This window comes from Sinocyclocheilus rhinocerous, unplaced genomic scaffold, assembly GCF_001515625.1.
Source record: "Sinocyclocheilus rhinocerous isolate Xijiao unplaced genomic scaffold, SAMN03320098_v1.1 scaffold474, whole genome shotgun sequence".
Classification (NCBI taxonomy): Eukaryota; Metazoa; Chordata; class Actinopteri; order Cypriniformes; family Cyprinidae; genus Sinocyclocheilus; species Sinocyclocheilus rhinocerous.
Window position 1 is genome coordinate 902,615 of NW_015644625.1, and position 26,158 is coordinate 928,772.

Consider the following 26,158-nt stretch of genomic DNA (forward strand, 5'->3'; position numbering starts at 1 on the left):
GATCTCGGCTTGTTCGCAATGCAAGGGTAAATAATAAATGATGTTTGAATAAGTACAGCGTTTTATTCACTTAAACACTATGTCTGTAAAGGCTAATGTTTTTTGTGTGTTTGAAGAGCGGAGAAGTAGGCTATTTGCCGTCTAGTTGTAGCCAATATGCTTTTGTATGTTTTAAATATCCTGTGCATATATATCGCTTCATCGTTTATATCATGAGATTTTGGCCAAGTGTATTAAACAACAAGAAAAACTAAGCGCCCATATAGCTACAATAAACGTTATATAACTTGTAAAAGTTGATGAAAGCGTATTATGCGATGCACATGCTGTCTCCGATACGGCTGTTCTACTGACAGACAAAACGCAGATCTCCGTCATTCGCTGGTCAAAAACTCCATTTGAGCTTGATTTTCATGTAATGTTAAGTGCAAGTATCTAATACAATACCAACACTGATGATGCAATGTTTAATTATTGAAATGTTTTTCCCCCTTTCTATCCCCCCCCCTCCCGCGCCATACCCTATGGTTTTGTGAAACGCCGCCACTGGGAGAGATGTTTGATAAGTTTAATTAGGTCTATTGAAAATATTTAGTTTTTTTGGCCTAAGTGTGCACGCTTATTGGTTTAAGCCAAAAATGTTTATTTTTGGTGCAAATGTGATTTTTGTACATTATAGGTTATTCCATTTCTTCAAATTGGGTAAAAAAAATTCTAGAGATAAAGATAATCTTCTTTTTAATAAAACAACTGTCTCATTGTTTAGTCCCACCCCTCTAACACAAGTTATAAGATGATTTGTTGTGGCATCTGGCCACTCCTGTTAGATATCCTGACACGCAATACCGGAGTGACAACTGTCATGTGCTGTGTGTTTGTGTGTGTGTGTGTGTGTTTGCAGTAGTGCCTCTGTGTCTTAGTTTTTTAAGCATCAGTGCGTTTTTGCATTTATTTTTTTAGTGCATACAGGAAAAGTTGTTGTCAGCACAGACATTTGTTATTGTATTTGTATTTATATTTATAGGACTAAACTGCCTAATTTGTATCTGGAATGTATCTGGAAAGTGGCAGACTATTTCTGAATATGTACTGAATATTTCTACTTAAACACTTGTTCATATGATATAAGCCCCCTGAAGTGATTCAGTTTGTGGTTTCTCTGGTTCTGGTTTTATGGCAAGTTTAACATTTTAAATCATAATTTCAGATTGCTATAACAATGCAACAGTAGGTTGATTTTTTTTTTTTTTTTTAGCTTGCCATTTTAAAGCTCTGCAAACTTAAAAAAAAAAAAGAAAAAAAAAGTTCAGTCAAATGTGTGATTGATGCTTTCCTGTGTTAAAGTTGCTGTCATGATACTGGGTTCCCATAGGTCTCCCTATAGCTTTCTCATTATTTTTTCTTTCCCATTTGTGTTTCACAGCAAATCAGTTTATTTATGTATTTATTTTGTTTACGTTTCTTCCTCACCGCAGAAACCACCACAGGTTCATCAATGGTGTCAAAATTTGTCATTTTTTTAGGGCTGCATGATAAATCGCATGTGATTGTCATGCGCATCTCGTCAGTAAAGCCGGTTCTGTGATTAGTAGTAAATCTCCATCACGTGCTTTCAGATGGAGCGGCATTTACTACACAGAGCCGTAGATCACTGACAAGCTATGCATTATCACGTTCATAATCGAAGGTGATTCATCTGCGATTATGAATGCGATATTGCGTAGCTTGTCAGTTACTGTTTACAATGCGTGGAATGGTGCACTGTGATTGGTTGAGTGGATGTATCACATTCTGCAGAGAAGGGAGACTGGCGTTAGTCGCGGTTTGGAAAGAAAGGGAGAAAACATGACAGAATAACACAGCGAATATCGCATTTTGTGTAAAATTAAAAATTGGCTTTTCAATACCGACCAGATACACTACTGATTTTGGCGGGAACTCACTTTTTTTTTTTAAATGCCATTTATCGTGTTTTGGAACCAAACTCTTCATATTATGTGTGTAAATAAACAATACAAATATTGCAAAATATTATTACAATTTAATAATAACTATATATAACTAATAATAATAGCTGTTATCTGCTTTATTATATTTTAAAATGTAATTTATTCCTGTGATGCAAAGCTGAATTTTCAGCATCATTACTCCAGTCTTCAGTGTCACATGATTCTTCAGAAATCATCATAATATTCTGATTTAAACATTTCTTATTATTTCAATGTTGAAAACAGTTGAACTGCTTAATATTTTTGTGGAAATTGTGATACTTTTTTTCAGGATTATTTTTTGAAGAGAAAGTATGAATAGGAACGGCATTTGTTTGAAAGAAATACATTGTAACATTGTATAGGCTATGTCTTTTTATGGTCACTTTGGATCAATTTAATATATCATTGCTGAATAAAATTATTAATGTCTTTTCAAAAAATCTTACTGACCCCAAACTTTAACATTTATTTATGGATTTATTTGTTTGTTTGCATTTTTCTTTATTTTTTCTTTTTATTTGAATTTTGCAGATATTTAGGGTTACTGATTTGAACAAAGCCCTAGCTAGAAGAAATAATATTGCTACTTGCCTTAAAAGGAACCACTAAAATGCTTTTAAAAAATGTCTATTCTTTTCCATTAAAATTGCAAATAAGCCTGTTTGTAAAAAATAACATATATTTTCAATTTTCCGTTAAATAGGGCTTTGCCATGGTTGAACATGAGGTATTTATTCACAAAGTGATCAACGATTCCTTCTATAGGGTATCCTGTCAGTCAGCCCTGGGAACCTGAATTCATTTCAGGGGCCGACAGCATGAGACAGCAGATCCTCTGTGTTTCTGAATAAAGCCTGAGCCTTTTGTGATCGCACATGTGTCCTTTAAGAGACACCCCTCCCCCTCTCCCAGCGATAACCCCCTTCCCCCTCTCTCCGTCCCGGTCCTCCTCTCACACCCCCTCGCCACATTAACAGCTACCATGACGATACACACTCATCATTTGCCTTCAGATGGAAGTGACGATGGATTCGGGACGATTGGATTCAACTTGTGTGTGTGTGTGTGTGTGTGTGTGTGTGTGGAGAAAAACAGGAATCTTCTTCCACACAATACAGTTTTCGCATAGGAATGACTGAATTGAGCCTGATTCCTTTAATTATTAGTTAGCAGAATGTGGGGAAAATCTGTGGAAGATGAAGCTGAGCATCGGAAAGAGAAAATATGGCTAACGGATGGACATGCACTAGGTATGTTCAACAAGGATGCGTTACCATAACAACCTTTTCCGAAAGGGCCGCCCACTAAACTGTGTCAGTGGGCATTCCTGGTAGTGAGGAAGTGTTGTAAGGACCCCCCCTCCCAAAAAAAAAAACAGTGCAAGCTCAGCCCCAATGTGATTGGTCACACCTCCCCTCTCTTTGTGTGGACCAGAGCATGCTGGGTAAGACCCTGGAGTGAATGCTCATTTGTCAGTGGAAGGCTCTCAGGAGGATTCCAAAGTCTGCTTGGATTTTTAGGAGCTGGAGCCGCACGGAATAAACCAAGGTAGAGCTTGATCTTCTCTCTTTCATCGCAGGCACGGCTGTTTCTGTCGCATGTTCGTCTGCACGCCGTAATTAGACTGCGTGCCGCGGCGTTGTCAGAATGAATCACAAAAGAGGGGGTGGGGTTGATCGGGAGGTGTTTGGACAAAGAGCCCAAGCTGTGGGGGGATTGTTTACTACGGCAGCGTCAGGCGTGAGCGCGTCTTCTGCATACCTCCTCCTCCATTATCCAACGGCGAAAACGCCTCCGGAGCAAAATGCATTCACGTTCAAGGATGGTTGTCTCTCTATCATCCTCTTTTTCTCTCCGTGTCATGTCATGCTTGATTTTTTTTGCACGCTTGTGTTGTATTAACCCTGTCGGGGACGTGCTGATCTCACCAGGGCTGTGATGCAGCTGTTGCAGGCGGGATCAGATAAAAACAGACTATGTTTTTAACCCCTCGGCACTTGTGTCTGTGTCTTTACCCCCATCAGCCATCAGGCGAGCCCCCTGCTCCGGGCCTACTGTTAGAGGAGGGTGGGGGTGGACAAATGGAGCAGGACGGTCTGAAAATGTCTTCCATTCTCTTCCTGTCTCCCTGCTGGGGGTTAAAGCTGAGCTGACAGCAACATAAAATGTTTTCCATTTTGCTTCTGATAATGCAGCTCTTTGTTGCATGTGAGGTCACTTCCTGGTGTCCCAGCTATCTGTGAAAGTTTCCACGGTTCAGTTCTGACAAACTTTTCCACCCAGAGCATCTGGAAGTTTAATTCAGTATTTCTGTTTTGAGTTTTTTAAGGCTTCCCTTACTATAAAGTACAGCGCAATGATGATATCAGGTGGCAGTGCCATAGTATTTTAATATATACCGTGGCACTGAATGCATATGCATCATGCATGCTCATATGCTATTGACATCTAAAGTAATTTTTAAAAAATGCTTTTTTGTAAGAATTGTTCCGCTTTACATTTTTTTTCGAACGTACAACCATATTTTAGTGCAAGAAGATTTCAGAACATTTCTGTTTACATTATGAATAGGTAATTATGAACTTGCCCTTGATTTACTGTAGTAACAATATGTGCTTAATAAGTAAAAAAAAAATAGTTATCATGATAATTTGTAATAATGTGCCATGTAAAGGGTAATATGATCATTAGTTTCCGTGTAGTTAAATTCACAAGCAAATGATTTTATCAAGTCAAATTTATTTGTATACTGCTTTTCACAAATACACAGAAAAGGTCATGATGTTAATGCTTATAATATCTTAATATATTTGTGCCTCAGTCGTATTAAGCAGATTAAAGATGGATGTTTACATTTTGTTATGATGCAAACAATCAAGAAGTTGAAATATGCTAAATAATATATAATGTCTTATGCGAGTATAATGTACAGTTGTGTTTTTTTCTGCAAAATGTTCATTATTTTACCAAAATAAGAGGGATCATACAAAATGCATGTTATTTTTATTTAGTACTGTCCTGAATAGGATATTTCACATAAAGTACGTTCACAAGAGAAAATAATAGTTGAAGGAAGGAAAAATGACCCCATTCCAAAGTTTACATACCCCTCATTCTTAATACTGTGTTGTAACCGCATGATCCACAGCTGTTTGTTTGCTTTTGTTTTGTTTTGTGATAGTTGTTCATGAGTCCCTTGTTTGTCCTGAGCAGTTCAACTGCCTATTCTTCAGAAAAATCCTTCAGGTCCCACAAATTCTTTGATTTTCCAGCATCTCTTTTGTATTTGAACCCTTTCCAACGAAAACTATGATTTGAGGTCCATGTTTTCACATCCAGAAGGGAAAACTATACATTAAGAGGAGGGGTCTAAACTTTTGAACAGAATGATGTGTACATTTTTCTTATTTTGCCTAAATATTGTTTTTTGTTTCATTCAGTACTGCCCTTCAGAAGCTACAGAAAATACTTACATGTTTTCCAGAAGACAAAATAAGTTTACCCTGATCTTCAAATTTAAAAAGCTTTCACCTCCAGACTCTTAAGGCATCGTTTTCCTTCCTTCAACTATTATTTTCTTTTGTGGACTATATGTAAGCACCTTTTATGTGAAATGTCTTATTCAGATCGGTACTAAATAAAAAATAACATGCATTTTGTATGATCCCTCTTATTTTGGTAAAATAATTAATATTTTACAGATACTGCAAAGTGCATGTAAAATTTTGACCACAACTCTATGTATGCATTGTTGAACATGCTTATCTAAGGAGCTCGGCGGGAAAACAAACCCAGATAAACTGGTTCTTTTAATAATTTGTACAAAGACTCACACACTCAGCATTTACTGCTTTGAATCATTCTGATAAAAAATTTTTTTCTAAATTAACCCACTGAATCGACATCCGACTCCCTGAGCTGTGAGTTGTTATTCTCAGTGATGTCTGTCTTGAAATGAACCATAATTTGTTTACAGAAGTTGAGCATCATTATCGTTTCTCAGAATCGAGTATATTTGTTGGTAGTTTTTTTTCCCAGTAGTTTTTCATTATTGTTTTTCATCGTCTCCTGTTTTATTTAAATAAGTAATTCTGGCCGCTAGTCTTTTAGTCCGAACACACCATGACAGTTTGATGGCAATGTTTGAGTTTCAGGACCAGTGTTGGGCAGTAACGCATTACTTAGTAACGCGTTACTGTAATTTGATTACTTTTTTAGTAACGGAGTAATTTAACGCATTATAATTTTCAAAATAGTAATTAGAGTATAGTTACAAGCCGAGGTCTCTATACGTTACTGCCGCGTTACATTGCTGACAGAATGCAGTGTTTTATAATCTAGAGATTGTAAAAAGGATGTAGCACACGCACCGTCGAGTCAAGTGCCAGTGGATTAGAGACCTGCTCCCGCGAGACCCGACGGGGCGAGAAGATGGGTGAGTGCTGGTGCGGGTGGGTAGACGCTCATGTGTGTGCGGGATGCGGGAGAATAAAATGATTCACGGGACTCCCGCAAAATAGAAATATCTAAACATAAAATATCTAAAACAAATAAATGATTTAGTAATCAGAACAGTAACGTGATTACTTTTAAAAGGAGTAATCAGTAATTTGATTACATTTTCAGAGTAACTTGCCCAACACTGTTCAGGACTCATTGTAATGCAGAGAGCTGGTCGCATCCTGCTGCTGAATGCTATCACCACCATCACAACACGCATGGACCATCAGAGAGATCAAAGCTCACTTAGGAAGCAGAGAGCAGCCCCTCCCCTCTGTCCTCTTTCACTACGCCTATTGTGTAATGAAACCAATTTTTCTGGAATAAGACCCAGCTTGATCTGAAAACAGCGTTTATGCCAAAGTACACTTGTGTGGTGAGGAAAAACGTAATGAAGATTTGGATCATTCTTGCCTTTTTCTTAGTTTCTCGATGGGAGCTTTATTTTTAGAAGTGACTCAACAGAGCATTTGTTTTCATTTGAAACCTATGTAGTGTGCTTTAAGGCAAGCATTGCTTAATTCCCTCTTACCTGCCTTTCAGCAAATCAGTTGATTTGCGAATCAAAAAAAGTGCGTCCCCTAATTATTCATGATCCACCCTGATAAGATTTATGAGTCCCCTTCACTTTTTTTTCTACACTAGTGCAGATAAGGTTTTCTAGTTGAGGAGCTCTGTGCGAGATGTATTGTAGTGATGAACTGTGAGAAATCGCTCTGACCGCTGGCGAAGTGATGTTTGGACTGCAGTGTGTTTACTATACAGTGTCTGTGGTTACGAGTGACTGGGCCGCAGGACCGCAGTCCCAGTCGGGCGGTTGGAGCTCTTTCCTGGAAGGAGAGGGAAAACAGTGATGTCAGTGTCTGCGAGGAGAGGTGGTCTGGCGTAAAATATCTCGCAGGGGAGTTAGAGAGTCCTACAGCAGTGAGGATGAGGAAACAGCATTAAATGACTTCAATGTATGCATGATTAGGAAGTTTAAGTGTTTAGTTATGCAACTTTTGCTTAAAAATGTATTTGTTTATATTTATTTTCGGTTTCTTTTCATTTGCTTATTATTAGTCAAAGTTTGGTCCAATTTGCAGCTTATTCTGGCCAGCAACTTCCCACTTATTCAGAAAGAGTTTTTTTTTTTTTTACCAGCATGCAAAGTAAGTACTGTTTCTTTTGTTTTTGTGCTTTTTAGAGTGGAATTTATATAAAATAGATGATAACACAATAATAGACCTGTGTGGGAAAAACTTTACAGTAAAGTTTTGTGCGTAAACATTAATGCAATAGCTAACGTGAATTAACCGTGAACTTGAGAAATGCTTTATTAGTATACTTTATCAGAAGATTAGAAGACTTTATTAGAAAATACTTCATTATACACTGAAAAAAGGGCAAGTTATTTATTTTTCATTGGCTCAAGTTAAAAAATATAGATGTGAATCATTACCCTAAATTTTTTTAATTGGATGAATGAAACATTTTTTTCAGTGTATATTTACCTTTAAATACTTTTAAATTAAATTGAGATTAACAGTTGTATGATTGAACACAAATTAGCAATGAACAATAGTTCATGAAATCATTATGATCATCAAATCATAGTTCATTGATACCTGCTGCTTAAAATACTTTTATGGTATATGTTTTTTAATTCGATTTTATTATTTTTTATTTTTATTTTAGTTAATGTTTTGTGTTTTTATCATTTATCTTTTTTAATATGTATACAATTAAAAATACAATTTAAAACTAGTATACAGTTTTTTTTTATTTCAGTTTTAGTTTTAGTACATCAGGTTGAACTGAATAAAAATGTTACTTTGACAACTAGCTGAAATAAAATAAGTTTAAAGTTTAATATTTTATTTCAGTTAAAGTTTATTTTATTTCAAGTAAGGAAAATAGTTTTTGTTAACTTTAGTAACCCTGTTACCAATTCCGATAATTTCACTGCAGTGTTGACTTAGGCACATGTGTGAAGACTTTTCTCTGCATCAGGAAAATAATTAGTACTTTATTGCTTTTGGCCGGACAGAATTTTAGATAAGGCAGAATTTCATGTTCATGGATATCTCATTGAATTCCTACTACGTGCCTCAAAACTGAGTATATTCAAAGGATTTAATGCAACTAACCTAGAAAAATCTATTTGATTAGTTCTTCCTTATAGCACGACTTTGTTTTCGGGTAAATTAAGCAAGATTCAGCCAGCGATTGGCATGTTTGTGTGCAGTACGCATGCAATATGCGGTCTGTGCATAGTCAGGTTATTCACTAGTACGTCTTTAGACTCTTGTTTTGCACTTATATCTGATATTTCTCAGGTGACGTCATACTAAAGGATATTCTTAATTCTACATATGTTTGTGCTGGGATCGCCTTTGAACCCAAACTGCTCACTTGTCTAGTGTCCTGTTAATCTCGTGTTACTTGAACACCGGGGTTTTTTGAGCAGGTTTGACAACCTCTTGGCACCAGGCCACAGTGTAAATGGGACACCTATGCATATCTATAGTTCATGTCTCCGCTAGAAGAAACATAACCTTTCATGTTCATCTACAATCAGATTCCTGCATCTACCGTCCCTGATAACCTGCATCAGACAGATCTTAGGTCAATGTTTCATCTTTATCAGTCTGCCCACCCCCAGCGTGTCTTATTGTTGCTTTCCTTCTTCACATGGACACTAGTTCACTTTGTGCACATGTGTTTTGTTTTAATCAGCTTACCCTTGTTCTTCACCAGCCAGGAAGGTGCATTACCAGTATGTTTCTGTCCTCACTTTGCACGCCTGATAAGCCCGATTTGGATCCTAAGAGCCAGGGATCCATGCTGAGCTTCTTACCCAGGTGCCAAGGCCTGCTGGCTGGTTGTGTTGCCTCCTCTGAGTGTCTCTTCCAGGGTCTGTACTGGAGGTTCTAGCACCAGATGTTCTGTGCTATTTTTGGGAGAGGTCTTTGAGTAGTACAGAATGTGGGTCGGTCCGGAGAGCAAGTGTTAAGTCAGTAAAGGATGATAGAGTTGTGTCAAGGTCAAAGATTTAATCTCAGAAGCAGGCTAAATGTAGGATCTGTAATTTCTGCTGCAGCGCTTTTCAAAAACAGAGACTGAAGATTAAAACGTTGGAAAGTGTTTTTTGTTGCACTGCCAGCAATTTCTTGCCAAGGTGCGGTTTTGAGAGTGTGTTTTAAATGTCATTGCCGATATTTGCGACCAATATAATGCTGATATACATAATACAAAATAATGACAGCAAATGAGATTTATAGAAAAATTGCAGAAATGAAGTGAACACTTACTTACTTATCTAGGTATGAACAGTATATTGCCACCATATTGGTATAAGTGACCTTTATATTAATTGATATTTAATTGGGCATGCTCATTTTTGCATATTTTTACATTTAGATTGCATTCTGATTAGATTACACTAGATTACATTCTGATTACATTCTGATTACATTCTGATTACATTTTTACCTCATGCTCTTTGCCATCACCTAGCACTCATTTATCATTTTAAAACAGTTAAATATAATATTGATCAAATCTCATAGTCTCTGTTATAATGTGTTGCAAAAATTCACTTGTACCATTTAAAACTCTTTAGCATTGAAAACTCTATTTAAAAATATTTTCTATTGTTTTTATAATAAAAAATCTTAAGTGTTTTTTATTTTAGTTTTTAAGCACATAATAGAGAATTTGAATAACAGCCATTTATTATTTGCCATAACATGACAATAATTGTTGACTTATCGTTTTGTGCCAGAACTTTATTGCTATCTGTGCATCCATAGTCTTTCTTTTTTTTTTAGAGATTATATTGAGTGATGCAGATAATCTCAAAATGGTGAATATTGAGCAATTAATTGTTCTATTATTAGTGTATTGTGCGTGTGTGTGTGTGTTTAAACATGACCTTACACATTATAACTTTTGATCAGTTCCTCTAGAAAGTCATGACACCTGTTCTGCATTAAAGCCAGCACTGCAGCCTTTTAACCTTTCACCTCTGCTACACTGAGCGAATCTTTGACCTTTGATCTTTGTCCTTTGCAGGTGATGTGTCTCCCATCAGCATGTCTCCCATCAGCCAATCCCAGTTCATCCCACTGGGAGAAATCCTGTGCCTGGCCATTTCTGCCATGAACTCCGCTCGTAAGACTGTCACACAAGAGACTCTCATCGAACACCTAGCAACATGCTTCCCAGGTAACGTCCTTCAATGATATCACAGAAAATCAGTAAAGATAATGCACTTCAACACCTTTAAAATAATGTCACAATACAAAAAATATCATAATGAAGAATTATCTTTTTGCATCTTTATTTTTTTAATCTTTCTTTTTGCTCAAAGCATCTGTAAGTTTTACATGCTAAATCTGTTTTATAATGGCTCAGTGATTTTAGTTTCTTCAGTTTTTGCCAGTAACACAAATTGTAACCGTTTACACAGCCATTTGCACATGATAATAGCCATATCATGGAACGTCTGGGTAAAGTCTCATATTTGGAGCTTTATAAACAATGATGTGGTCACAGCAATGATACGGAATGTTTAACATCCGTTGTTATATGCTATTTTGCAGAAATACAGCACAGGATAATGATGTTTTGCTGAAATTAGTGGTTGGATTATGAGGGAAAATGTGTTTTAGTATTTTCTCAGAGGATGTGGTCGTAACAAAATGTTAACAGTACACACATAGTGAATGAATAGACTTAAAGTGTGATGCAAACGCACAAATATATATTTTTTTATGAAATGTTGGTTTTAGTTGTTTATTTAAATATAATAATAGTTCTGTCAATTGATGAAAAAAATTACTAATTAATCGCATATTTTTTTAATTATTCGCAATTAAGTGCAATTAATCCCACCTAGCATTAAAGTTTTTAAATATACTATTATATTGCAGTAATTTCACATTCAATCTTCAAGTAAGACAGTAAATTTAAAAAATTTGTTTAATGGCATTGTTTTTGTGACTGAAGGCGAGTATCACTGATACTAATGTTAACAGTACACACATAGTGAAACTGCTCTTTTTCCTAATATTTAACCATTGACTATAGCCATTCAACATTACAGTGTATAATTGAGAGCTATCTAGTTTAACATTTATTTTATATATACAGTAGTCAACATTTGAAGTGGATCAAAAAAGTTAATCAAAGTTGTCCTAATACAAGAACGGGTATTGTTCAAAATTCATGTATAACATGTAGGCTAAGTCTGCTATTAATCAATGTTGTCATCAATGGAATTTCATGCCTCATCACTTTTGATGGTGCCCAGACATGATTGTTTGTCACAAGGTATGAAGTGGCTTGTCACACATTCGTAAAGACAAGAGTGCACCAGAAAAAACTGTGGGTTGTTCAGTACTTCTGTGATTCACCTGAAGTCACAATGGACTAGAAATGCCTCTTAAACATTATTGCCTGCAGTGCAGCAGTGTAGTGTCTTTGGAGTGCACAATGGTCATAATGGTGATGCACTGGATACTGTACTGTACTGTACTGTAGTCACTCTGTGTGGAGCGTCAGAGCGTCAGAGCTTGAAGCAGGACCCAAAACGGGAAAGAAAGCTTTTTCAGTTCAACAAAACAAGATGTTATTGCACATGTTACAGCAGATCAAAACTCTGAGTTCGTACTGTAAAACAATTATGAATTGCATGGTTTAACAAATGCGACAAACAAGTCATGAACAAGAAACAACAAACGTTATGGATTGAGATAACCAGCCAGTAGTCGGTGTTACCACCTCTGACATTGATCACAGCCTCACATCGCCTGTGCATGCTTGAGATAAGGTTTTGGATATTGTGTTGAGGGATGGCTTGCCATTCCTCCAGCAACAGACTTACATGTTATGCATGAATTGTGAAAGAAACACATATTGGTTTTAGGACAACTTTGATGAAAGGTTTTGATTCACTGCAAATGTTGACTAGCGTATATATTAGGGCTGCCCTCGACTAAGGATTTTTCTGGTCGACTAATAGTCGTTCATTTTAAGCATTAGTCGAATAATTGCACGTTTATTAATAAATTATTTAAATAATAATAATTCATTATATTTATATAGCGCTTTTCTAGGCACTCAAAGCGCTTTACATTGTCAGGGGGTATTGGCCTCACTAACACCTCTTCCAGCAGCAACCTAGTTTTCCCAGGAGGTCTGCCCTGCTTAGCTTCAGTGGGTAACCAGTCTTGGGCTACAGGGTGATATGGCTGCCGGTAATGAGCCTTTAATTGCCTAAATAGCCTAATAGGCGCTCAAGCACACGCATAAAGCTTGCCACAGCGCACTGCAGAAGTAATGATTATGAATGTGTCAGGGAAAAACAGTAAGGAGACTGCATTAACATTTTAATAATTTGATAAACTAGTGCATTCTTTGTTTTCAGTTTAAGAGATGAAGTCGGCGACACTGACTCGTAATCTCCGCAGTAGTGATGTGCCTTTATGCATGTTTCTTACAGATTACATAATCTAAGAATATTTGTATTCCATTTTAATTGGTTCATTTGAAAGTAGACTTTTCACTCTCTATAGATATATTTTTAATGTCTGTAAGGCAAAGATATAGCCTAGGCCTACACGGAGTTTCGCACTCAAATTCACAGAGACCAAAACGGCAGAGAGGGCATCCTGTTTGCTTTCATTATTTTACAAAAGCGCATTTTGTTGTTATTGTGAGTGCACACAAATAAACGTAGAGTCTTTACAGATTCGAAAGATGTATTGCTCTTATCTGAATGACCAAAAATGAGGGAGTATTTTAAGAGCAAGTGATCGCACCGGCGCCTCCATCTGTCCTGCAGTGATCGCTACTATTCAGCTTCCACACTCCGCACAGACACTTGAACAGCGCACATTTCTCTAGATTAACATTAGATTGAGCAGCCATGTAAAGTTGCTAATACTTACATATTTCAGATGATAAGTTATATTTGAGATCGATGAATGATAGGTGAGTGATTGGATGTCCTGCATTACCACAAAGATCAGCCGTTAATGATCTGCCCATCACGGACTGCGTGACTTTCGCCTGTGGATTTTTTTATTATTTTTTTTTCTGCGACTAAGCGACTAATAAAATTTTGGTCGACCAAGCCTCTTCTAGTTGACTAGCGATTAGTCGACTATTAGGGGGCAGCCCTATTATATATTATAATAAATGTCATATTTACCTTTGCCCTTCAGCAAGTAGGAAATGTACAGAAATTGGAAATGTACAGAAATTGAATAAAGTTATCAAACACTAAATTCTAAATTAAATATAGATTAATCCTTAAAGCTACAAAAATGATTGATTTCTTTTTTCTGCTTGTTCTTTTGATCTTTGATTGCTGATGGGTTATTAGGTTATTTGGCTGCTATTACTTTAAGAGCTGCTGCTGCTGAATGTGACACGGATCTGACACGTATGCTTGTAGTTTCATTCACACTTTAATATGAAATGATACAGGCTACAGCGCGCGCCGCCGTATTTTTGTGTGCAATTGAAGAGTATGCACTACGAGCACAGTATAACCACTGACAGGACAGGAAAATTAGCTTTTACTAAACATATGGCCTGACAACATCTCATCTGACCGCAGTTCACTGATGTTCTCTTGAAGCTCCTTGTCACCTGTACCATTTCAACATCGTTTGACTAGCGCCTGGCGCTGAGGCGAAGTTGAAATGCACATCTGTCTCTTGTTTGATGTGGTCGTAAAGATGTTCTGCATCTGAATAAATGCAATTCTTATCAAGAAAAAAAGAGACAGAAGCAGCAGTTGTGCGTGGGACGGCCAACCCTAGCTCCGCCCCTGCGTTAACTGCGTTAAATATTTTTAATGCGGATAAACTGGAAAAATTTATCGCATGCGTTAACACGCTAATTTTGACAGCACTAATAATAATCCATTATTAATTGAAGTGTAAACTATGCAAATGCACACTATGACTGGTTGATATAGCTAAAGTTCCTGGTTTCTGACTAGATAGTCAAGACATTTAAATCAAATATGCAAGAAACAAGGAAAGATTGTGAAGTTGTTCTTTAGTAAATTTGATGGCTAAAAAATAATTGCATATTCAAGATTATTGGTTAATTTGACATGTCTAGAAAAATCATAGCAAATATATTGTGGTTTATTCAATATATTGTCTAGCCCAAATTGAATTGGCACTGCCCTAATTGTTTCATTGCATGTCAGTCATGTTTTTTGTGCCAAACAGATTTGTCAGATTCAGCAGCTCAGTAGTGTGATGTTGATTATGTCATGTGAGAGTGAGCTGTAAAGATGCAGCAGATGCTGAGTCATAATGAGCTCTGTGTCCCTTATGTTGTGAGGCAATGCGGTTGCTATAGAATCAGTAGCGAATGCTGAGGTTGCTATAGAATAATGACCTCATCCTTTCAGCTCACGCCCTGAACACAAAGCTGTACGTTTACACACCTGGATCATAACCTCTCCACTTGGACGATAATACTAGCATCAAGAAGGCAGGTCAGAATCTGTGTGTGTGTGAATATGGTACCTGAGTTTAATTTGGTTTGATTCGGTTTGTAAGGTTACCTTGTAGGGCTGGTTTTTGACACAAATTTCACGATTCGATTCGATTCTCATTCACAAGCTCGCGATTTGATTTGATTAGATTCAATATCGATTATTTTGGATATATATCAGGTACAGTACATGCCAAATTTTCTCAAGGAAAAAAAAAATCTCTCAACTAATGCTGTAAAATATACATGAGTCAGTTGGTACTACATTACTATAATACTGAAGGTTAAAATTGACTGATTTGTTAAAATTACACCTAATGAAGTTTTTAAAATAATAAAGTTACAATTACATAATAATATTTCTACTTCAATTAGTCTTTTTAAATATAAACATAATGGTGGCTGTCATAAAAACTTGATGGATTTATTCAAACATAAATAAAACATTGAAGAACAGTCAAATTTATAATGAATATGTTATATGGTGCATATATTTAGCAAAATGCCCCTCTCTACAGTTTATTTTTCTATCTGATTAATAAGGTAAATGTGACTTTACGTGACATTGTTTACAAGACGTTATATTGACATCTTTGCACAGAGGAAACACTGATTGAGCGATTACATGAGACAGGATATGGATTGTAAAGTTGTACTCTTTCAACTTACCTTCGGATGTTTAGTCATGTTTATTTTGTGCTGAAACTGGTATTAATGTGGAGATGATTTACCTTGAACTGTTGTAAGTCACTTTAGATAAAAGCATCTGCCAAAATAATACATGTGTATATGCATTCCAGAGTCTTGGTAAAAGTCATATGGGGATTGTTTTGTTATGTTAGACAGATAAAAGTCTGTTGGAGAGAGACTCATATGGGATGCATTGGCTGTACAAATAAAGCATACAGGCATCATTGAAATGTAATATGTTATTCCACAGAGCACATTTTCATATGACTTATGTAGCAGTTCATCTCACTGCAAGTATTGCAGGATAGAAAATTCCAGCCCCCCCATGAAGTTTCGGTTTTGGCTTCAAATCCATTGATGTTTATTTTGGAGAAAGCTGCTAAGGATGTTGCATAGATCCTGTCAAAAAAATAAGTCTTTATTTTGGTGAGGCACACAGCATCATATTATTGCTTGGCTCCTCATTTTCCAATTCAGGTCAAAGTCTGTTTGTTTGGAGAAAATATACACCCTTTTTCTGACATCTGAACATAAAACATTGAGATTGAAAGTTCTGCAACACAGGCTCAGTGTATTCTTCTAATGTTTTTTTTCTGTTTAATCTAAAAGAGAAAAAAAAATTAGTTGAGTTAGTTATCTTTTTTTAGGAGTGTATCATTACACTTAATGAAAGAAAAATGGTCATTGGTTATTTAATGGAGATTTTAGGATTAGACTGGTGTCTTAGGGTATACTCAGCCACATTCATTGGATGCTGCTAGTGATGAATTATTATTTTTTTTTTTATAAAACTCTCTGAAGTGTTTCCCAGTATTGGGTTAGAAAGAATGGACATTTGTCTGTGTTGATGCATATCGAGATGGCTTTTTCTTTTTATACCAGTTTAACACAAAAATGTCTGCTGGTTAGAGCTGTAGTGCTGTTGAAGTCCAGCCAGGGTCATGTTCCCATCCCATTCAATACTTCCATTTGCTTATTTCATGTTTTTGAAAAATATTTTATTAATGCTAATAAAAAATAATGCTAATAACTTGCAAACATGTTCAATAGTAATTTGAATGTAACATCTTTCAAGAAGATCTTGAGGAACTTCTCAACTCAACAGTTGTAGATCTTTAGAACCAAAGTGAATTTCTGCAGTAAGTGAAAGGCTGTTGTTCTCGATTGGATTAGACAGTCATTTAAGTGTGTGTGTGTGTGTGTGTGTGTGAGTGAGGGAGAGAGTGTTTGTAAGGTTGAATTAGGATTGCACCTCATTGACAGGGAAACTAAACAGCAACTATGATGTAAGTACAGGCAACCCTTCTCCACCTCAGTGTCTACATATAGAAGTGCTCTGGACTACAAATGTAAATGACAAGCAGCAATCAAGCAACTCTTTAACTCCATATTTTGACACATGTTGATGCTTCTGTACTGTTTGAAAAGAGTTCAGGAGTGAAAAAAATGCTCACAGACTTTGTGTTTTCCTTTAGAACTGTGACATCGCAAATGCACTCACCTAAGCTATCATCAGAAATCTCTCTATTTAGACCACAGAGGTATATAGAGCAGACAGAGACATATACTGTAGACTCTCCCCCCAAAACGTGGATGTTTGAATGGGGTTTTGCCTGCTGCATTTTAGCTGCAGTAGGTGGGAGGGGGGTGTATTGCGTCACACTAGGCTGGCTTTAAGAACTCCATGATGTAACGGGGAGTAATCCCAACAGAGGAGCAAAGCTGTGAAACCAGTCAACCAGGCAGGGAGGGCAGCCACCACTGTGTCATGTCTATATGCTGTATTAAACACACCCATACATATAGTATGAAACAGGACAGAATGAGAATGTGGGAATTTAATGAAAGTATTTTTATGCGCTCTGCTTATATGCAGATATAAACACTCTGATGTGTCATGGATGATATGAAAGGCAGCCAATGAATAATGCACAGTAAACACAGTTATTAGGGCGATATGACCAAAATCTTATATTACGATATAAGTAATTTTATTTCATGGTAACTACTAACAATATATATCACTATGTAGTTATTTTTTATTTAAATAAGGTCTTTATCATATGAAGAGTTTTGATATCATAGAAATTTCATAATTCTTGTCACCAATGTGAATATCGCAAAAACTAATACTAGCCTAAATTTAAAAAAACTCACTGAAGACAAGTAAACAGTCAGCAATTAAATAAGAATAAGAAACTAATTACAAGCAATAGGACAAAAAACTACAGTAGGACAAATAAATAAGAAATGCTACATACATTGTGTAAAGTAATCAAATGTATAAAAACACTGCATATTCTTCACTGTGTAACACTGACTTCACTGCTTATTAAAGTTACAAAAGTGATTTAGTCAAGAGCAGTGAGAGATTCTCTATCTCTTTTTTGTTTGATTAACATGAATGACAAAGAGCAGGAATTTTAGATTGTTACTTTAAGAGTTCCCTTTCACTGCTGATTGCGTTTCAATGGCTTATAATCACTTTTTTAAAACCGCAATGCTTAAAAAATGTGTGCAAACGATACGTTTTCATGACCACGTAGCACAGCAACGTCACATGACTGTGTAACCATGATAGAGACGACAGTCAAGCTCTACGGTTTATTAATTTCTAACAGTTAATTGTGACTACCAGTATATCACCCACCCCTAGTTGTTATAAATGGAAGAATTGTAATTACTTGATTTAAAAAGTTACATGTAGTTTTTAAATCCCATTTTAATATTGGTCATCATGTACAAATGCACCTTGTGTACAATCATATTAAAGGGTTAGTTCACCCAAAAATAAAAATTCTGTCATTAATTACTCACCCTCGTGTTGTTCCAAACCCGTAAGACCTTCGTTCATCTTCGGAACACAATTTAAGATATTTTTGATGAAATCTGAGGGCTCTCTGACCCTCCCATAGACAGCAAGGTAACTACCGCGTTCAAGGTCCAGAAAAGTACCAAGATGATCGACAAAGTAGTCCGTGTGACATCAGTGGTTCAACTGTAAAGTTACGAAGCTACGAGAATACTTTTTTGTGCAAAGAAAACAAAAATAATGACTTTATTCCACATTTTCGTCTCTACTGCATCACTTTGGACGCGCGTTCACGACAGTACCATGACGCAAGCGTGTGGCGGTGCCGGTGCTGACCCAGATCTGGCGTGATGACGTCATTATGATACTGTCGTGAACGCGCATCCACAAGTGACGCAGTAGAGAAGAAAATATTGAATAAAGTCGTTATAAAAAGTATTCTCGTAGCTTCGTAACTTTACAGTTGAACCACTGATGTCACACGGACTACTTTGTCGATCATCTTGGTAAGTTTCTGGACCTTGAACGTGGTAGTTACCTTGCTGTCTATGGGAGAGTCAGAGAGCCCTCATATTTCATCAAAAATATCTTAAATTGTGTTCCGAAGATGAATGAAGGTCTTACAGGTTTCGAACAACACAAGGGTGAGTAATTAATGACAGAATTTTCATTTTTGGGTGAACTAACCCTTTAAGATTGTGATATCAGTGTAATATGGATATTGTTGATATCAAGATATTTGATTTGGGGCATTTGACCTGATTGTCTTCTGTATATTTCTATCCGGTAGGCGTCCCCACTCCAAGTATGGAGATCCTGCGGCATACGCTCAACATGTTGGTCCGAGAGCGGAAGATCTACCCCACCCCAGAGGGTTATTTCATTGTTACCCAGCAGACATACTTCATCACGCCTTCCCTCATTAGGACTAACAGCAAGTGGTACCACCTGGATGAGAGGATACCGGAACGCATACAGCAGCAGCAGCAGCCGTGTACCTCTCCTCACTCGAGTACCATGACACCCTCCACTTCGGGATGTGTCCGGGAAAGACCTCACCACAAGAACCACAGTGACTCCTACAACAACAGCTACCGGGAGGACATCCCTAGTACGCATACCTCAACCTTACAGAGAAGGTCTAAGGAGCATAAAGAGTCTTCTCCTGTGTCTCCGCCCCCTCAGCAGCAGCCATCAGAGAAGATTAAGAGTTCGCTTAGTTTTCCGTTTAAAACAGAGACAAACAGTAAACACAAAGACGGAAGCAGCAGCAGCGGGGAGAAGCAGTCTAAGAAGTTCGGCCTGAAGCTGTTCAGGTTGAGCTTCAAGAAGGACAAGACGAAACATCTAGTCACATTTTCAGCCCAGTTCCCACCTGAGGAGTGGCCACTGCGGGACGAGGAGACACCCAGTACTGTTCCTAGAGAAGTGGAGATGGAGATCATCCGTCGGATCAACCCAGATCTCACGGTGGAGAACCTTGCCCGCCACACAGCTGTAATGAAGAGGTTGGAGGAGGAGAAGGCGCAGCGGAACAAAGCCAACTCCTCGGCTCAGCAGAGCGCCCGCAGCAAGAGGAGCCGCAGCCATAGAAAGGCCCAGCAGGGCAAGGCCTTGCGTTCCCATAGCAAAACACGTGCATCCAGGGGGGATCCGTCTGAAGGATCCAATCTGGGCATAACCTATGATCGGGATTACAGATTCTACAGCTCCTCATTGGTACGTTCACCACGCGAAACCATGATGTCCATGGAGCGGAATAGGGGGAAGTATATGATTCACAGCAACCCCAATATTGTGGAGTCTCACTTTACCACCGCTCCAGAGTGGGATGTTTCTGGGGAACTGGCAAAGCGGCGGACAGAAATGCCATTCCCAGAACCTTCTAGGGCACAGTCACATTCCAAAGTCCACCGAAGTCATAGTCATACGCAAGAGAGAAAGTCACGAAATGAGAGGTCGGACAAGGCCAAAGAAAGGTCACGTTCCATGGACAACTCCAAGGGACCACTAGGTGGTCCATACTTGGGAGGCCCAGAAGACTTTGAGTGCAGTCCCGATGACAGGAGTCGGTACTATACTGATGATGGTACTTTGAGGGCATCTGCGCAGGCGACCCACTATTCCCGCATCATGCTATCTGCTGCTAGATTACACTCTGACGTTTGTGTGCCTGATGTTGGAAGAGGATCCTCAGAGGATGCTGTGCTTTACCGGACGCTGGAGAAGAGTAAAAGCAGGGATAGTCTTCCTGCTTACAACGACCTGAAGTCTTGCTCTCCCAAAACACCAGTAGACGACTATTTCCAGTGCACTGCAGCAAATGAAGTCTCTCTCTCTGCCCCACCTTCTCTTGCAAAACCCAGCCATGACTTTACGGATAGTGTCTGGAAGGGGATTTCCTCGGAGCGACTGACCCCTCATCTTACGCCACCTCACCCTATAGAATATAAAGAGGAGTCAGCAAAGGGACAAAGTAGTATTTCTATAGCGTCAACAAGCCAAACCCCCGAGCATCTCCCCAATGGACGATTGTTGCACCAACACAATCCCGACTCGGGTGACTTGGACAAAATGGCAGAGGTTTACAGCCAAGAGACTTTGTTCAAACCTCCAGACTATGTGGAGAGCAGCTTCTCAAGGCCAGGTACGATAGGTAAGTCCTCTCACACCAAGTCGACAGAGGTCCTGGAGACTCAGGAGCATTTTGATAAACCTCTACCACTGACCGTGCCGCCATCCTCGGCTCAGGAGCAGGCTTCATGCGCAGAAACCACCTTCGACTATTATAACGTGTCGGATGATGACTCTGAGGAAACTAGTCATAAGAACCGGGTGGAGGAGAAAGTCCGAGAAGAGGGAGGGACAATGCAATGGCTGCTGGAACGGGAGAAAGAGCGGGATTTGCAACGGAAGTTTGAGAAGAACCTTACCTTTCTAAGTCCCAAGGAAGGTGAGAGCAACAAAAGCCAAAAATCAGTCCATTCTACCCGATTGGACAGTATGGACTCCAGCAGTGTGACTGTGGACAGTGGATTTAATTCCCCACGGTAAGGCACTCAGGGCCACGTTAAGGGTTTGTCTCATTTGTTGCGTTGGCAGTAGGGTGTGTCTGAAATGAGGGGTATGCTATTCTATGAATAGACATACGTTATTATCCTTGTTTTTAACTCCGTGTTAACTCACAGGAACATTTAGGGTTTTATGCTTTTATAGACATGAATTCTGTAGAGCGTTAGTTTAATCCCAATTCATGCAAACCTTACATTTTCTTATTTTAAGCAGTAGTAACCACCCCTGTGAATGACATTAAGGCCAGAAACATACTCTATGCAAGTACAAAAATACAGATGCCTAGCCAACATGTTGTAGGCACACTGACCTGTTGTACATACATAACATATATTCTTGCATTACTGTGGCAGTAATAAACCTCAGTAACTTAAAATGTTTGTGCCATTAAACCTGATGGGTTATATTTCAGATAACTAGCTATAAACATCATCAGTTTAACTAACTTTAACTTGCTTTGCAAGATTGTAAAAATGGTTGTTCTGCTATGACAGTAATTGACTTAAAATATAACCGACCACTATTGTGGCCCTTGCAGAAGTGATGAGAATGCATTTTACACATTGCATTACAAATATGCATTCTGACACATTTAGCAAAGGTTTGCTTAGAGTATGTTGGAGGCTTAATACTACTATGAATCACATTTTCACTAAAATGTGAGAGGCCCTAACACGTGAGAGGTACCGAATACACCTTAATGTAGGTCAACCACTACCAGTTCTATAACTGCAGTATTTGAAAGGGTTTACACTATTGGTTTTGTCCTTAACTGAATTTTTGTTTAAATAATATGTTGTATTGGGTACTTCTTTTGTCATTTTTGTCTAAATGAACGTCATGTTTGTATTGTTAAGTGCTGCATTGTTGCATTGTGTTCTCATCCAAAATCCATTGGGTTAATTGACATTGTTCTCAAAATGATCACAATATAAAATGGATAAGCACATGTCTGTCACTTTTATCTATTGATATGTTTGAGGCTTTACTTAAAGAATGAATTGCTTTGAGCACATGATGCAACTTGAGCAACTTAATGTCCTACCGTTATCCTTGTCCTCCCCTTCAACCTGCACCCAGACCCTTTGATTTCGACTTCCAAATGTCTGAAACCTCTCATACCACAAACTTCCAGTAGATGTTTTCATGCTCAGACGTTGCAGTGCAATAATATTGACTCAGAAAACACTTTAAAGTTGGATGATAAGTCTGTTTTGCAGGCAAACATCCAACATTAAAAAGGCTCAGTGACTTCCAGAGTGAAGTTTGTGACATCTAATTGAGGAAATATACCTTGTGTTTTAAAAATCGGACGACTTGAACTGCTGAAATTGATGAAGTGGATGTTTTCTGACTGTGTTTAGAAAAATGTGATTGGATGAAGAAAAACAAGCACTGTGCTGATACTCAGGTCACCCTGCGAGGCAGAGCGTGTTAGGAGCGCTTCACTACAGTGACAGCTACCCCGCTCAGTGCCAAAAGCCTGATGAGACATTTCAAACATTTGAGGAACAAAATGTGCCCCCATGATTTCTTTTGTTTTTGTTTTTTCTTTGTGTTTTTAGTTTGTTTGTTTGTTTTCCCAGATTAAAGTATGTTGTTTTTCATGCAGTGGTTCAGTTGCAGTTTTTACCCTGTGTGTGTGTGTGTGTGTTAGTTTTGTGCAATTCCTTCTTGTGTTTTCATTCAAGCTAAAATTGCCTGTTTCCAGCGGTATGTCAAACGTCTTCTAAATACTTGTTATTGTTTAATACATTACCTAGATTAAAAAAAGGGCACACCCAGAAAAAAAAATATATATATATATATATGAGCAATATCGCTCGAGTACGAGAGTGATATTGCGTTTATACAACAGTTCGACGGAACGTGTGTAATTAAACAAGAAACAACGGAGTGCCTAATAAAACCCTCTTTTGTGCGGAACTACTTCCTTCCGCCACGGATTCAAAGCTCAAGTTGATAGTTAAACATACGTTTCTTTTAGAATTCGTATCAAGGGTATGTGCTGCTTCAGTTAGGTTATTAGTGAGAAATAATGAGGTTATAATAGAGAAACAATGCGGCAAGACGTGCATCCAAATGAGAGAGAAAGAGACCGCGAAGCTAGACGTTTCTTCTTATATTAACTAACGTACTCTACGATTAGCTCAGTGAATAATAAAAAAAAAAAAACATAGACCCGGCTAGAACAAGCGGAGTGATACAAAATTGTGAAAGGGCATTGCTGTAGCTATACCAGTACAATATCTCACGGTTCTCAACCAATCAGATTTGAGAACCAGAACGAACTGTTGTATAAATATATATAATACACTTCCCCTCCAAAAGTATAGGAACAGTGAGGCCGATTCCTTTATTTTTGCTGTAGACTGAAAACATTTGGGATTGACATCAAAAAATGAATATGAGACAAGAGATCAACATTTCAGCTTTAATTTCCAGGTATTTTCATCTGGATCTGATAAACACAACTTAGAAGATAGCACCTTTTGTTTGAACCCACCCATTGCTCATGTGACCAAAAGTATTGGAACAGATTGTTCATGAAGTCTTCTGCAGACAGTAGATTGTGATACCTTCACTCCTGCGCTCTGGAGGTTGTTGCTGATGTCACTAACAGTTGTTTTAGGGTCTTTCTTTACAGCTGTCACAATGTTTCTGTCATCAACTGCTGATGTTTTCCTTGGTCTACCTGTTTGAGGTCTATTACTTAGTACACCAGTGGTTTCTTTCTTCCTCAGGACATTCCAAATGGTTGTACGGGCCATGGCCAATGTTTGTGCAATGGCTCTGATTGATTTTCCATCTTCTCTCAGCTTCACCATTCCTTGTTTTTCACCCAATAGTCAGCTCTCTGGTTTTCATGTTGGTTACACATCTAACTATAAATGCAGTCAGCACAGGCAAAATCTGAAACTGAGCACAGGCATTCAGTGCTATTTATTGTTTGAATAATCAATAAAATAGGACACACCAGGGCAACAAAACACACCTGTCAGTCACATGTTCCAATACTTTTGGTCACATGAGCAATGGGTGGGTTCAAACAAAAGGTGCTATCCTCGAAGTTGTGTATCAGATCCAGATGAAAATACCTGGAAATAAAAGCTCAAATGTTGATCTCTTGTCTCATATTCATGTGTTTTTTATGTTTTTTAATTTTGTAGTTTCTTGGACCAACAACAATTTTTATTTAAAAATATCCAACAGTAGGGGTGGCGATATAACGGTAGACATAATTAACCGATAGACATTTGTCAACCGGTTGAGATTTTGGACTATTGTTTTTATCGCAGTTAGACGCTCATGCGACATTGCTGTGCTAAGTGGTCACAAAAAAAAAACGTATCGTTTGTATTGTATTTTTAAGCATTGCCGTTTTAAAACGTTATTTGAAGCTGTTAAAATGCAATCAGCAGCGAAAAGGAACTCTTAAAAACTCTTAAAGTGACAACATTCTAAAATTCTAAATAAATTTACACAGTGAAGTATATGCAGTGTTTTTATACATTTGATTACTTTATACAATGCATGTAGCATTTCTTATTTATTTGTTCTACTATAGTTTTTATTATCCTATTGCTTGTAATTAGTTTCTTATTTAATTGCTGACTGTTTACTTGTCTTCAGTGAGCTTGAGTTTTTTTTTTTTTTTAGGCTAGTATTAGTATTTTTTTGTGAAATTGACACTGGTGACAAAAATTATGAAATGTCTATGGTATCAAAACTTGTGATATCATAAAGTCCTTATTTAAAGCAAAAACAAATGTATAGTGATAAATATCGTTATCGTGAAATAATTACTCGTATCGTGATATGAGATTTTGGTCATATTACCCGCCCCTTCACCCCTATCCAACAGGATTTTTTTTTTTGTAAGTCTCTATCAAATGTATGCTTTAAGTGGTTAATAAAAGCTAATTAATTATTGCAATAACAAAATATCTAGATATATAAAATATACAAAAAATACAGATTTTTTTACAGTTATGTATTTGGAGGGGGTAAAAATTGATCATGACGCTGATATTTAATATATGTGCTTGGCAGTATGTCACCTGAATGGATTCCACTTGTAATTTGATTTATTTAATACATTTTGATTCCCCCTTTGAAATTTGGGCAGTCACATTTATAATGGGCCGAATAATTTTTATATGAAGACTTGCATTCCTACAACTCTCATATAGTCATTAGGGCTGTCAAAATGCTGAAAAACTAAATTCGAATTTTGTACTTAAATATTATCAAAATTCAAATCATATTTGAATTTAAAATGCATAATTTCAGTTAGGGTGAAGAAAAGCTTTTGGCTTCTCTTCTGAGGCCACAAGAGGCGCATTGAGTATATTTTTCATTTAAAAACACGAGTTGCAGTGGGTTGGGGAAAAAAACCCTCCATAAAGTTTCGAGATATGTTTTTTCAAAGTTGAACTTGCAGTAATTTTACATGGCTTTCTAAACATGCGGCTCTTTTGTGCGAGACGCGAGTGCAACGGTGATAGATGTCCCTCTAGAAAATGCGTGAAATATGAGGGCTTGGTTTCAGTTTTGACGTAAACAAGATCTTCTCCGCATTGATGTT

General features: G+C 37.6%; 1 protein-coding gene across 3 annotated transcripts in view; it reads left to right on the top strand.

Annotated features, from left to right (window-relative positions):
- The window catches only part of LOC107758540 (storkhead-box protein 2-like), a 113,068-nt gene that overhangs the window by 66,096 nt on the left and 20,814 nt on the right, over window positions 1–26,158 (top strand). For 2 of the 3 annotated variants that reach the window (XM_016576299.1, XM_016576300.1), the window contains exons 2-3: window positions 10,548–10,700; window positions 19,289–21,548. In XM_016576299.1, the coding sequence (XP_016431785.1) occupies window positions 10,548–10,700; window positions 19,289–21,548 (2,413 nt within the window). Of the gene's footprint in view, window positions 1–3,476; window positions 3,540–10,547; window positions 10,701–19,288; window positions 21,549–26,158 lie in introns of those variants that run through there. The other variant, XM_016576301.1, reaches the window with a different exon arrangement.